Source organism: Hyla sarda, unplaced genomic scaffold, assembly GCF_029499605.1.
Source record: "Hyla sarda isolate aHylSar1 unplaced genomic scaffold, aHylSar1.hap1 scaffold_1686, whole genome shotgun sequence".
In the NCBI taxonomy this organism is placed as follows: domain Eukaryota; kingdom Metazoa; phylum Chordata; class Amphibia; order Anura; family Hylidae; genus Hyla; species Hyla sarda.
Window position 1 is genome coordinate 1 of NW_026608326.1, and position 15159 is coordinate 15159.

The following is a 15159-nucleotide window of genomic DNA, read 5'->3' on the forward strand; positions in this document are numbered from 1 at the left end:
TGGATCCCCCCCATAGTCCACAGTGTAAAAGGTTTTGTGCTCTCCGGTAATTCTTTGTTCGTGACGTTTCCCACATAAGATAAAGAGACGTTTCCGGTGACGGTCACATAAAGCTCCTGTCTTCTCTTCCTCAGTACTTGTCTGTCCGGTCAGATCGCCAACTGCTCGCAGCGGATCTGTGACGGTAAGAACCTGACTGTGATGGCGACTTCATTTTTTACTGGTGCCTTGTCTCTATGGATCACCCCAGATTCATGTGCAGCATATTCCAGGACCAACTCTTGTCTTAGTAACTATTAAGGATGTTATTGAGACAGGACTGGATCTCTGGTTAAGGAGTCACTGTCTGCCCAGTAGTGGTGACCTCCATCAGACCAGTAGTGGTGACCTCCATCAGCCCAGTAGTGGTGACCTGCATCAGCCCAGTAGTGGTGACCTGCATCAGCCCAGTAGTGGTGAACTGCATCAGCCCAGTAGTGGTGACCTCCATCGGCCCAGTAGTGTTGACCTCCATCAGACCAGTAGTGGTGACCTGCATCAAACCAGTAGTGGTGTCCTCCATCGGCCCAATAGTGGTGACCTCCATCAGACCAGTAGTGGTGACCTCCATCGGCCCAGTAGTGGGGGGGCTCCATCAGCCCAGTATTGGGGGCCTCCATCAGCCCAGTAGTGGTGGCCTCCATCAGCCCAGTAGTGGTGGCCTCCATCAGCCCAGTAGTGGTGGCCTCCATCAGCCCAGTAGTGGTGGCCTCCATCAGCCCAGTAGTGGTGGCCTCCATCAGCCCAGTAATGGTGGCCTCCATCAGCCCAGTAGTGGTGGCCTCCGTCAGCCCAGTAGTGGTGGCTTCTGTCAGTGCAGTTCTCCAGTCCCTCCTTATATTGTGTCCTGTCCTCACAGCCGTGAATGGGAGCTGGTCTCCATGGACTCCCTGGAGCGAGTGTTCTGCATCCTGCTGGGGAGGGTTCCAGAAACGTTACAGATTCTGCACAGAGCCTTCTCCGTCTGGAGCAGGGTTACCCTGTGAAGGTCCAGGTGATGAGGAGCGGCCCTGCAATCTGGAGCCCTGTCCTGGTGAGAATATGTCTTTTCTTATTGTCACATATGAGAATTCATCCGGCCCCCTCACTGACCAATACGAGGAAAGAAGATATATCACGTGACCAAATGTACTACAAGAATCATCCAATCAGATATGAAGACTGAGTTTTGCCAGTCCCTTTTCTGCTTAACGTGGTCTTTCCCATAAACTTTTTTACAGAAACCGGGAACTGGAGTTTGTGGAGCAGCTGGACGGACTGTACCAAGACTTGTGGAGAAGGGGTGAGACTACGCAGTCGGACCTGCACCAACCCATCACCCTCCGGGGGCGAAGATTACTGTGAAGGGCTGAGCACAGAGATGGAGCCCTGCCAGCTGGTGCCATGTCCTGGTAAGACTGGATGGTGAACACATCTCATCACACCCATCACCACCCGTACACCCACATCTCATCACGCCCGTCGCCACCCGTACACCCACATCTCATCACACCCGTCACCACCCGTACACCCACATCTCATCACACCCGTCACCACCCGTACACCCACATCTCATCACGCCCGTCGCCACCCGTACACCCACATCTCATCACACCCATCACCACCCGTACACCCACATCTCATCACACCCATCACCACCCGTACACCCACATCTCATCACACCCATCACCACCCGTACACCCACATCTCATCACGCCCGTCACCACCCGTACACCCACATCTCATCACGCCCGTCGCCACCCGTACACCCACATCTCATCACACCCGTCACCACCCGTACACCCACATCTCATCACGCCCGTCGCCACCCGTACACCCACATCTCATCACACCCATCACCACCCGTACACCCACATCTCATCACACCCATCACCACCCGTACACCCACATCTCATCACACCCATCACCACCCGTACACCCACATCTCATCACGCCCGTCGCCACCCGTACACCCACATCTCATCACACCCGTCACCACCCGTACACCCACATCTCATCACACCCGTCACCACCCGTACACCCACATCTCATCACGCCCGTCGCCACCCGTACACCCACATCTCATCACACCCATCACCACCCGTACACCCACATCTCATCACACCCGTCACCACCCGTACAGCCACATCTCATCACACCTGTCACCACCCGAACACCCACATATCATCACACCTGTCACCACCCGTACACCCACATATCATCACACCGTCACCACCCGTACACCCACATTTCATTCCACCCGTACACCCACATCTCATCACACCCATCACCACCCGTACACCCACATCTCATCACACCCGTCACCACCCGTACACCCACATCTCATCACACCCGTCACCACCCGTACACCCACATCTCATCACACCCGTCACCACCCGTACACCCACATCTCATCACGCCCGTCGCCACCCGTACACCCACATCTCATCACACCCGTCACCACCCGTACACCCACATCTCATCACGCCCGTCGCCACCCGTACACCCACATCTCATCACACCTGTCACCACCCGAACACCCACATATCATCACACCTGTCACCACCCGTACACCCACATATCATCACACCGTCACCACCCGTACACCCACATCTCATCCCACCCGTACACCCACATCTAATCACACCCGTCGCCTCCCGTACACCCACATCTCATCACACCCGTCGCCACCCGTACACCCACATCTCATCACACCCGTCACCACCCGAACACCCACATATCATCACACCCCTCACCACCCGTACACCCAAATCTCATCACACCCGTCGCCACCCGTACACCCACATCTCATCACACCCGTCGCCACCCGTACACCCAAATCTCATCACACCCGTCACCACCCGTTCACCCACATATCATCACACCCGTCACCACCCGTACACCCACATCTCATCACACCCCTCACCACCCGTACACCCACATATCATCACACCTGTCACCACCCGTACACCCACATATCATCACACCGTCACCACCCGTACACCCACATTTCATTCCACCCGTACACCCACATCTCATCACACCCATCACCACCCGTACACCCACATCTCATCACACCCGTCACCACCCGTACACCCACATCTCATCACACCCGTCACCACCCGTACACCCACATCTCATCACACCCGTCACCACCCGTACACCCACATCTCATCACGCCCGTCGCCACCCGTACACCCACATCTCATCACACCCGTCACCACCCGTACACCCACATCTCATCACGCCCGTCGCCACCCGTACACCCACATCTCATCACACCTGTCACCACCCGAACACCCACATATCATCACACCTGTCACCACCCGTACACCCACATATCATCACACCGTCACCACCCGTACACCCACATCTCATCCCACCCGTACACCCACATCTAATCACACCCGTCGCCTCCCGTACACCCACATCTCATCACACCCGTCGCCACCCGTACACCCACATCTCATCACACCCGTCACCACCCGAACACCCACATATCATCACACCCCTCACCACCCGTACACCCAAATCTCATCACACCCGTCGCCACCCGTACACCCACATCTCATCACACCCGTCGCCACCCGTACACCCAAATCTCATCACACCCGTCACCACCCGTTCACCCACATATCATCACACCCGTCACCACCCGTACACCCACATCTCATCACACCCCTCACCACCCGTACACCCACATATCATCACACCGTCACCACCCGTACACCCACATATCATAACACCCGTCACCAACCGTACACCCACATATCATCACACCCGTCACCACCCGTACACCCACATCTCATCACACCCCTCACCACCCGTACACCCACATATCATCACACCGTCACCACCCGAACACCCACATCTCATCACACCCGTCACCACCCGTACACCCACATATCATCACACCCGTCACCACCCGGACACCCACATCTCATCACACCCCTCACCACCCGTACACCCACATATCATCACACCGTCACCACCCGGACACCCACATATCATCACACCCGTCACCACCCGTACACCCACATATCATCACACCCGTCACCACCCGTACACCCACATCTCATCACACCGTCACCACCCGTACACCCACATCTCATCACACCGTCACCACCCGTACACCCACATCTCATCACACCGTCACCACCCGTACACCCACATCTCATCACACCCGTTATCACCCGTACACCCACATCTCATCACACCCTCCATCACCCGTACACCCACATCTCATCACACCCGTCACCACCCGAACACACACATATCATCACACCCCTCACCACCCGTACACCCAAATCTCATCACACCCGTCGCCACCCGTACACCCACATCTCATCACACCCGTCGCCACCCGTACACCCACATCTCATCACACCCGTCACCACCCGAACACCCACATATCATCACACCCCTCACCACCCGTACACCCAAATCTCATCACACCCGTCACCACCCGTACACCCACATCTCATCACACCCGTCACCACCCGTACACCCAAATCTCATCACACCCGTCACCACCCGTACACCCACATATCATCACACCCGTCACCACCCGTACACCCACATCTCATCACACCCCTCACCACCCTTACACCCACATATCATCACACCATCACCACCCGAACACCCACATATCATCACACCCGTCACCACCCGTACACTCACATATCATCACACCCGTCACCACCCGTACACCCACATATCATCACACCGTCACCACCCGAACACCCACATATCATCACACCCGTCACCACCCGTACACCCACATCTCATCACACCCATCACCACCCGTACACCCACATTTCATCACACCCATCACCACCCGTACACCCACATCTCATCACACCCATCACCACCCGTACACCCACATCTCATCACACCCGTCACCACCCGTACACCCACATCTCATCACACCCGTCACCACCCGTACACCCACATCTCATCACACCCGTCACCACCCGTAAACCCACATCTCATCACACCTGTCACCACCCGAACACCCACATATCATCACACCTGTCACCACCCGTACACCCACATATCATCACACCGTCACCACCCGAACACCCACATATCATCACACCCCTCACCACCCGTACACCCAAATCTCATCACACCCGTCACCACCCGTACACCCACATATCAGCACACCCGTCACCACCCGTACACCCACATCTCATCACACCCCTCACCACCCGTACACCCAAATCTCATCACACCCGTCACCACCCGTTCACCCACATATCATCACACCCGTCACCACCCGTACACCCACATCTCATCACACCCCTCACCACCCGTACACCCACATATCATCACACCGTCACCACCCGAACACCCACATATCATCACACCCGTCACCAACCGTACACCCACATATCATCACACCCGTCACCACCCGTACACCCACATCTCATCACACCCGTCACCACCCGTACACCCACATCCCATCACACCCGTCACCACCCGTACACCCACATCTCATCACACCCGTCACCACCCGTACACCCACATATCATCACACCCGTCACCACCCGGACACCCACATCTCATCACACCCCTCACCACCCGTACACCCACATATCATCACACCGTCACCACCCGGACACCCACATATCATCACACCCGTCACCACCCGTACACCCACATATCATCACACCCGTCACCACCCGTACACCCACATCTCATCACACCGTCACCACCCGTACACCCACATCTCATCACACCGTCACCACCCGTACACCCACATCTCATCACACCGTCACCACCCGTACACCCACATCTCATCACACCCGTTATCACCCGTACACCCACATCTCATCACACCCTCCATCACCCGTACACCCACATCTCATCACACCCGTCACCACCCGAACACACACATATCATCACACCCCTCACCACCCGTACACCCAAATCTCATCACACCCGTCGCCACCCGTACACCCACATCTCATCACACCCGTCGCCACCCGTACACCCACATCTCATCACACCCGTCACCACCCGAACACCCACATATCATCACACCCCTCACCACCCGTACACCCAAATCTCATCACACCCGTCACCACCCGTACACCCACATCTCATCACACCCGTCACCACCCGTACACCCAAATCTCATCACACCCGTCACCACCCGTACACCCACATATCATCACACCCGTCACCACCCGTACACCCACATCTCATCACACCCCTCACCACCCTTACACCCACATATCATCACACCATCACCACCCGAACACCCACATATCATCACACCCGTCACCACCCGTACACTCACATATCATCACACCCGTCACCACCCGTACACCCACATATCATCACACCGTCACCACCCGAACACCCACATATCATCACACCCGTCACCACCCGTACACCCACATCTCATCACACCCATCACCACCCGTACACCCACATTTCATCACACCCATCACCACCCGTACACCCACATCTCATCACACCCATCACCACCCGTACACCCACATCTCATCACACCCGTCACCACCCGTACACCCACATCTCATCACACCCGTCACCACCCGTACACCCACATCTCATCACACCCGTCACCACCCGTAAACCCACATCTCATCACACCTGTCACCACCCGAACACCCACATATCATCACACCTGTCACCACCCGTACACCCACATATCATCACACCGTCACCACCCGAACACCCACATATCATCACACCCCTCACCACCCGTACACCCAAATCTCATCACACCCGTCACCACCCGTACACCCACATATCAGCACACCCGTCACCACCCGTACACCCACATCTCATCACACCCCTCACCACCCGTACACCCAAATCTCATCACACCCGTCACCACCCGTTCACCCACATATCATCACACCCGTCACCACCCGTACACCCACATCTCATCACACCCCTCACCACCCGTACACCCACATATCATCACACCGTCACCACCCGAACACCCACATATCATCACACCCGTCACCAACCGTACACCCACATATCATCACACCCGTCACCACCCGTACACCCACATCTCATCACACCCGTCACCACCCGTACACCCACATCCCATCACACCCGTCACCACCCGTACACCCACATCTCATCACACCCGTCACCACCCGTACACCCACATCTCATCACACCCGTCACCACCCGTACACCCACATCTCATCACACCCGTCACCACCCGTACACCCACATCTCATCACACCCGTCACCACCCGTAAACCCACATCTCATCACACCTGTCACCACCCGAACACCCACATATCATCACACCTGTCACCACCCGTCCACCCACATATCATCACAGCGTCACCACCCGAACACCCACATATCATCACACCCCTCACCACCCGTACACCCAAATCTCATCACACCCGTCACCACCCGTACACCCACATATCAGCACACCCGTCACCACCCGTACACCCACATCTCATCACACCCCTCACCACCCGTACACCCAAATCTCATCACACCCGTCACCACCCGTTCACCCACATCTCATCACACCCGTCACCACCCGTACACCCACATCTCATCACACCCCTCACCACCCGTACACCCACATATCATCACACCGTCACCACCCGAACACCCACATCTCATCACACCCGTCACCACCCGTACACTCACATCTCATCACACCCGTCACCACCCATACACCCACATATCAGCACACCCGTCACCACCCGTACACCCACATCTCATCACACCCCTCACCACCCGTACACCCACATCTCATCACACCCGTCACCACCCGTTCACCCACATATCATCACACCCGTCACCACCCGTACACCCACATCTCATCACACCCCTCACCACCCGTACACCCACATATCATCACACCGTCACCACCCGAACACCCACATATCATCACACCCGTCACCAACCGTACACCCACATATCATCACACCCGTCACCACCCGTACACCCACATCTCATCACACCCCTCACCACCCGTACACCCACATATCATCACACCGTCACCACCCGAACACCCACATATCATCACACCCGTCACCACCCGTACACCCACATATCATCACACCCGTCACCACCCGGACACCCACATCTCATCACACCCCTCACCACCCGTACACCCACATATCATCACACCGTCACCACCCGGACACCCACATATCATCACACCCGTCACCACCTGTACACCCACATATAATCACACCTGTCACTACCCGTACACCCACATCTCATCACACCGTCACCACCCGTACACCCACATCTCATCACACCGTCACCACCCGTACACCCACATCTCATCACACCCGTTATCACCCGTACACCCACATCTCATCACACCGTCACCACCCGAACACCCACATATCATCACACCCGTCACCACTCGTACACCCACATCTCATCACACCCATCACCACCCGTACACCCACATCTCATCACACCCGTCACCACCCGTACACCCACATCTCATCACACCCATCGCCACCCGTACACCCACATCTCATCGCACCCGTCACCACCCGTACACCCACATCATCACACCCGTCATCACCCGAACACCCACATATCATCACACCCGTCACCACCCGTACACCCAAATATCATCACACCCGTCACCACCCGTACACCCACATCTCATCACACCCATCGCCACCCGTACACCCACATCTCATCACACCCGTCGCCACCCGTACACCCACATCTCATCGCACCCGTCACCACCCGTACACCCACATCATCACACCCGTCACCACCCGTAAACCCAAATATCATCACACCCGTCACCACCCGTACACCCACATATCATCACACCTGTCACCACCCGTACACCCACATCTCATCACACCCGTCACCACCCGTACACCCAAATCTCATTACACCCGTCACCACCCGTACACCCAAATCTCATTACACCCATCACCACCCGTACACCCAAATCTCATTACACCCGTCACCACCCGTACACCCACATATCATCACACCCGTCATCACCCGTACACCCACATATCATAACACCCAGTCACCACCCGTACACCCACATCTCATCACACCCTTCACCACCCGTACACCCACATATCATCACACCCGTCATCACCCGTACACCCACATATCATAACACCCGTCACCACCCGTACACCCACATCTCATCACACCTGTCACCACCCGTATACCCACATCTTATTACACCCGTCACCACCCGTACACCCAAATTTCATTACACCCGTCACCACCCGTACACCCAAATCTCATTACACCTGTCACCACCCGTACACCCACATCTCATTACACCCGTCACCACCCGTACACCCACATCTCATTACACCCGTCACCACCCGTACATCCACATCTCATTACACCCGTCACCACACGTACACCCACATCTCATCACATCCGTCACCACACGTACACCCACATCTCATTACACCCGTCACCGCACGTGCACCCACATCTCATCTTATTAGACTACATGACTCCAGACAATACTACACGTCTCCACACCAGACCAGACTAGACGACTCCAGACGAGACTAAAGTAAAATATCCTAGACTAGACCAGACCAAAGGAGCCCAGAAAAGCCAAACATGTCACTACACCTGGCACCACCGTCTACAGCCCATACAATGTCACATGACTAGTATTTTATTCCAGAGCCGCTTTCTCCGCCATCAAACTGCTCGGCCATCGTGGGCTCCGTCTATAGCAGCTGCGCTCCCACCTGCCCCAGGTCATGTGATGAGGTGATGTTCAGTCCGGTGAGTCCCCTTTATTGACTTTCTAATAACTTTTCTTAGATTAGATTTTGAGCTCCTGGGGTCAGGGATGATGGGAGTGATACATTGTATGATAGGAGATTAGATTGTGATCTCCTGGGATCAGGGATGATGGGAGTGATACATTGTATGATAGGAGATTAGATTGTGAGCTCCTGGGGTCAGGGATGATCGGAGTGATACATTGTTTGAGAGGAGATTAGATTGTGATCTCCTGGGGTCAGGGATGATGGGAGTGATACATTGTATGATCGGAGATTAGATTGTGAGCTACTGGCGTCAGGGATGATGGGAGTGATACATTGTATGATAGGAGATTAGATTGTGATCTCCTGGGGTCAGGGATGATGGGAGTGATACATTGTATGATCGGAGATTAGATTGTGAGCTCCTGGCGTCAGGGATGATGGGAGTGATACATTGTATGATAGGAGATTAGATTGTGATCTCCTGGGGTCAGGGATGATGGGAGTGATACATTGTATGATAGGAGATTAGATTGTGAGTTCCTGGGGTCAGGGATGATGGGAGTGATACATTGTATGATAGGAGATTAGATTGTGAGCTCCTGGGGTCAGGGATGATGGGAGTGATACATTGTATGTGATAGATTAGATTGTGATCTCCTGGGGTCAGGGATGATGTACTGAGGATTGTGGGTAACCTTAGTCCTGTGCTCGGTAGTGATGTCAGGATTCAGGCAGTGACATCATTAGTCATATAGTGACCTCATCATTACCGATTCCCCCAGCAATGCTCTGAGCGCTGCCTGCCTGGCTGTCACTGCCCCCCGGGGAAGCTTCTGGCTGACAATGGCTCCTCCTGTGTGGACCTGGAGAACTGCACCTGCTTGGACATTGTGAGTGGAGGAAGACACTTCCCAGGAGAGACGGTGCCCATGGATGACGGGTGTAATAACTGGTAAGATCTGCCTCACTAGGCCTTATAACCCACCATATGTCCCATCACCGTGGTGACCCATGTCTCCTGTCTCTTCAGCTCCTGTGTGAACGGGGTCATGAAGTGCACCAGTGCGGTCTGTGCCGGTGAGTACTGTGGATAATGGGGAGGACCTGGGGACATATATGGAGATGTTAGACCTCTGGGGGGGGGGCACCTGTCTTCTTTGTATCTGCACTTGGTCAGCTCTCTAGGAGGCTGGCGGCTCATGGACAACCTCTGATGTATGACTCCCATCGTGTTTAGTGGCTGGTCGCTGGTGTGAATGGTCAGACTGGACCCCCTGCTCCAGGACGTGCGGCACTGAGGTGGTGACACGGTACCGGAGCTGCGCCTGCCCCAGACCCTGGGGTGGTGGAGAGGAATGTGAGGATGTGCAGCAGTATTATGGTGACACCGGGGTCCAGCTGGAGCATCGGGAGTGTCCACACCCGTCCTTCTGTCCAGGTAATCTGCTGGAGATGATGTCCCTCAGACGGAGGCACCAGGTATTGTGTAACCACTAGTCTTGTCTCTACAGTGAACGGTAACTGGGGTCCGTGGAGTCCGTGGTCCTATTGTGACGCCTGTTCCGGAGACTCTGTGAGGACCAGGCAGTGTAATAATCCTCCGGCACGGTTTGGAGGTTCACCATGTGCAGGAGAGTCCAGACAGAGCCAGGCCTGCCGAGACAACAGCACCCAGTGCTCAGGTAATGGTGGCAATCTGCTGATTTACTGTTAGACCTGGATCCTCGGGGGTGGAGCTTCCCACCGATCACTAGGAACGCTGTAGACATGAAGGTCTGTTTCCTCCTGTGCAGAGTGTGGCCGAGGCTTGGTGGATTTCCCCTGTGGTAAGTCCTGCCCCCGATCCTGTGATGATCTTCATGGTGATCGCGCTTGCTTGGACAGTGAAGAGTGCCGGCTGTCATGTGGATGCCCTGAGGGGCGGCTGATGCAGGACGGGGAGTGTGTGGCCCCCAGTGACTGTAGATGCAAATATCAGAACTGGACTCTGGGTAAGTTCAGTCTGCTGGAAGGATGAGGGGGACCACGATACCACCCAGAGGCTCGCAGATATCAGTGACCCTCGTCCTTACTTCGAGCTCCACCTCATTGTGGTCATCACTGTCTGTAGGATCATCGGACTCCACTGCTGCCTGGTCTGGTCCTATCAAATGGGAATATGCGCAGCCCAGAGAAGTAGTGAGTGGTCCCTGTCAGAACTGGTGAGTGTTTGCTCCAATGTAGAGGCAGCTGGTCAGAGCAGAGACCACCCGGCCATCAGAAAAGTCACCAAACATAGCGGTCGCGCTGTGTGATAGATCTGGGGCCCCTTTACATGTTAGACACTTTTACTTCGTGCCCATATTTTACACAAATATTGAGAACCAAGTTTTTGAACACTTTAAGACACACACTCTTTCTGTAAACCACACCCCTCTCTAGGCCACACCCCTGGGCAAACAAAGTTGTATATAGATAATAAATACATCTGGTGCAAGACAAGTATGGTGCAAATAGAGACAGTATGACAACACTTTTCTTGACTCTAACACTTCAAGACCGATCACATGACTCCACCACTTCAGGACCGATCACATGACTCCACCACTTCAGAACTGATCACATGACTCCACCACTTCAGAACTGATCACATGACTTCACCACTTCAGAACCAAGCTCATGACTCCACCACTTCAGAACCGATCTCATGACTCCACCACTTTAGAACCAAGTTCATGAATTTCATGTAGAATATTACAAACCAACCAATAGTTGGTCTAAAGTGTTAGACAAGTCTAAAATGACGACAAATGTGTCCTCCATCCTGATCCACTGTGATATCTTAAACTCCTCCTTCGATGTTCTTGTCCGCGGAGTATTACCCCAGGTCAGTTATTGGGCCCCATTATGTCCTTTTTCAGCACCTGCTCCAGTGGGCTCCTACTTTGCACTCCGGACCCTCAGTGTCTTCTGGATGGTGACTGGGGGCCATGGAGCTCCTGGTCCTCATGTTCTGTGAGCTGTGGAGAAGGAAACCAGACCCGGTCCAGACAGTGTGACCGCCCTGCACGCCAGAATGGAGGACGAGATTGTGTGGGTGATGATGAGCAGAAGAGACCCTGCCAGGGCCCCAGATGTCCAGGTGCGTTCTAAGATGGTGACATCCTTTCCACTCCTTCTCTGGTTCGTAGATCACTGATCTGAGTCTTACTCAGGTCTTTCCTCCTGTGGGGTCAATGGTGGTCAGTATTGTGTCCAGTTGTTTACCCACTTTTCTTCTTTACAGAGGTGGAACCATGGAGCGAGTGGTCCTTGTGGTCACCATGCAGCATGACCTGTGGGGGAGGGGAACAGATCCGGGTCCGGGAGTGTCAGCACCACGAATGTAAAGGAAAAGCCATTCAGAGCCGCATGTGCAACAACCAAGTGTGCTTAGGTAAAGTATGGTGGACGGATAATTAACTGACTATACTAAAGGTTGATCAGGTTATCGATGGTTCATAAACAAAGCACAAATGACCACCTGGTAATCGGCCATCTTGGCTCCTCTGTAATAGTAGACAGAAGTTCTTATAGATATGAACTATAATACTAGTAGAGCGGAGATGTAGTAGGAAGTGAAGGACTCATCCATAATGGTGTCAGTATCTGGTAGAGGGCAATGTGTAATGTTGGGGAGACATTGTTCCTCATCTTACATGGTGGGGTCATTGCTGGCTCCAGTATGGGACCATCTACAGACCCATCCCTGTTGGTTCCAGTCTTCCTGTACATAATATGGCATCCATGGATCTTCCTTCCTCCCCAGATATCGGCTGCCCTGTAGACCGTCTGTACCGAGAGTGCGGGAAGGAGGACAGCTGTCCGTATAGCTGCGCGCACCTGACGCAGCAGGTGGAGTGTTTCCCGGATGACTGTGAGGAGGGTTGTCACTGTCCACTGGGCACCTACTTCCACAACGGCTCCTGTGTCACGGTCAGACATCTTTATTTATTAAAGGGACAGAACACATGTCCGCTATGTCATAGAAATTATTCTGAAGATTTAATGTAGTTGTCTATCAATAGTTCTCTATATATATTTTATTTTCATGAGAACGAAGTTTAACAAAGCAGTGATGTGAAGGAGTCATATTAGACCATTCTCAGGAGTCTTTGGATGTCTGCTCCTCTTGGGGGGTTTATAACAATATAATAGAGTATTCTAACAACAGAAGGAAAAGCTGTCATGGGGTGTGACATGCCAAGCCTGCATTGTTATGTAATATTGGTGAATGGTGTGGCAAAGGTAGCTTAATATATGTGATGCCAGGGCACCGTTAACCCACACGGTCCGAGGATGCAACACTGCCTGAGAAGTAGGGTCCAGCACCGGCAACTGAAGCAATGTATACCTGAACGGACCTACTCCGGTACTGGGACACCACAGTGGCTAAGAGAGATCAGCTCTCAACAGATACTACGGTACCATGTGGGAATCTCACCTTGGCAATAAGCAGTCTCATTGGAAAAAAGTGTTGAGTTCACATAATCTTAGAATCCCAATACGGGGAGCTGGAGGTAAAGCCAGGAAGACTTTATGAGAACAGAAAACCATGATAACCTTCTAAAACTCAGAGTCAACCATTAGGTCACTGGTTTTTATAGTCATCGAAGCATCTTGCGATCAATATCATCGGAGAAGGAGAAGAACGGACCCGTGTAGGGTGCAGGTGATAGGGAGTTGTCTAACTCAGTGGCAGCTTTGCCTAAGAGAGCATCGGATACATTTTGCACTTCGAAGTGACCTAGTGTTCCTTTAAAGGGTTACTCCACTGGCCAACGTTCAGAAGTAAATGTTCCGAATGCTGTTTTCACGCTGTGGGGGTCAGCCACGCCCCTTGTGACATCACGGCCCTCAATGCAAGTCTATGGGAGGGGGCGTGACGGCCTTCATGCCACCTCCCATTGACTTGCATTGAGGGGGAGTGACCATGATGTCATGAGGGGCGCAGCGCGAAAACAGCGTTTGGAACATTTACTTCTGAAAGTTGGCCAATGGAGTAACCCTTTAAGTCCCTCCATACAGTATTATTCAGTATTGACAAAGTGTCACATGATACTTTTCCTGTAATCCGATAGGACACTATAAATACTTTCCCCTGGCACATGGCACATGTATGAGTCCCATATTTAGTGTCTTGTGTAGTCTGGAGGGAGGGTTCTAACCAACGTCTAAGCAAACACTTGACCACTAGTCAGAAATAAGTCAATATCTGCCCCAGTCCCTCAGTCTTCCCTCTATCTGGAGGGTTGGATTCTCTCTTAGGTACATAGTGAGATACATAAACTATAGGATCAAGTGCGATGTCTTTGTGCCAAATGGATTTGATTCCAGGTTCTACTTGAGGGCCCAGCCACAAACCGTGCCACAGATC

General features: G+C 53.6%; 1 protein-coding gene across 1 annotated transcript in view; it reads left to right on the forward strand.

Annotated features, from left to right (window-relative positions):
- Positions 1–134: 134 nt before the first annotated feature.
- The window catches only part of LOC130311896 (SCO-spondin-like), a gene marked incomplete at its 5' end in the record, with an annotated part of 39907 nt that continues 24882 nt past the window's right edge, over positions 135–15159 (forward strand). The window contains 13 exons of the mRNA XM_056552539.1: positions 135–184; positions 899–1072; positions 1260–1430; positions 9674–9777; positions 10547–10716; positions 10795–10841; positions 11002–11202; positions 11276–11446; positions 11558–11755; positions 11875–11965; positions 12665–12885; positions 13030–13179; positions 13552–13718. Coding sequence (XP_056408514.1) covers positions 135–184; positions 899–1072; positions 1260–1430; positions 9674–9777; positions 10547–10716; positions 10795–10841; positions 11002–11202; positions 11276–11446; positions 11558–11755; positions 11875–11965; positions 12665–12885; positions 13030–13179; positions 13552–13718 — 1915 coding nt within the window. The remainder of the gene's footprint in view (positions 185–898; positions 1073–1259; positions 1431–9673; positions 9778–10546; positions 10717–10794; positions 10842–11001; positions 11203–11275; positions 11447–11557; positions 11756–11874; positions 11966–12664; positions 12886–13029; positions 13180–13551; positions 13719–15159) is intronic.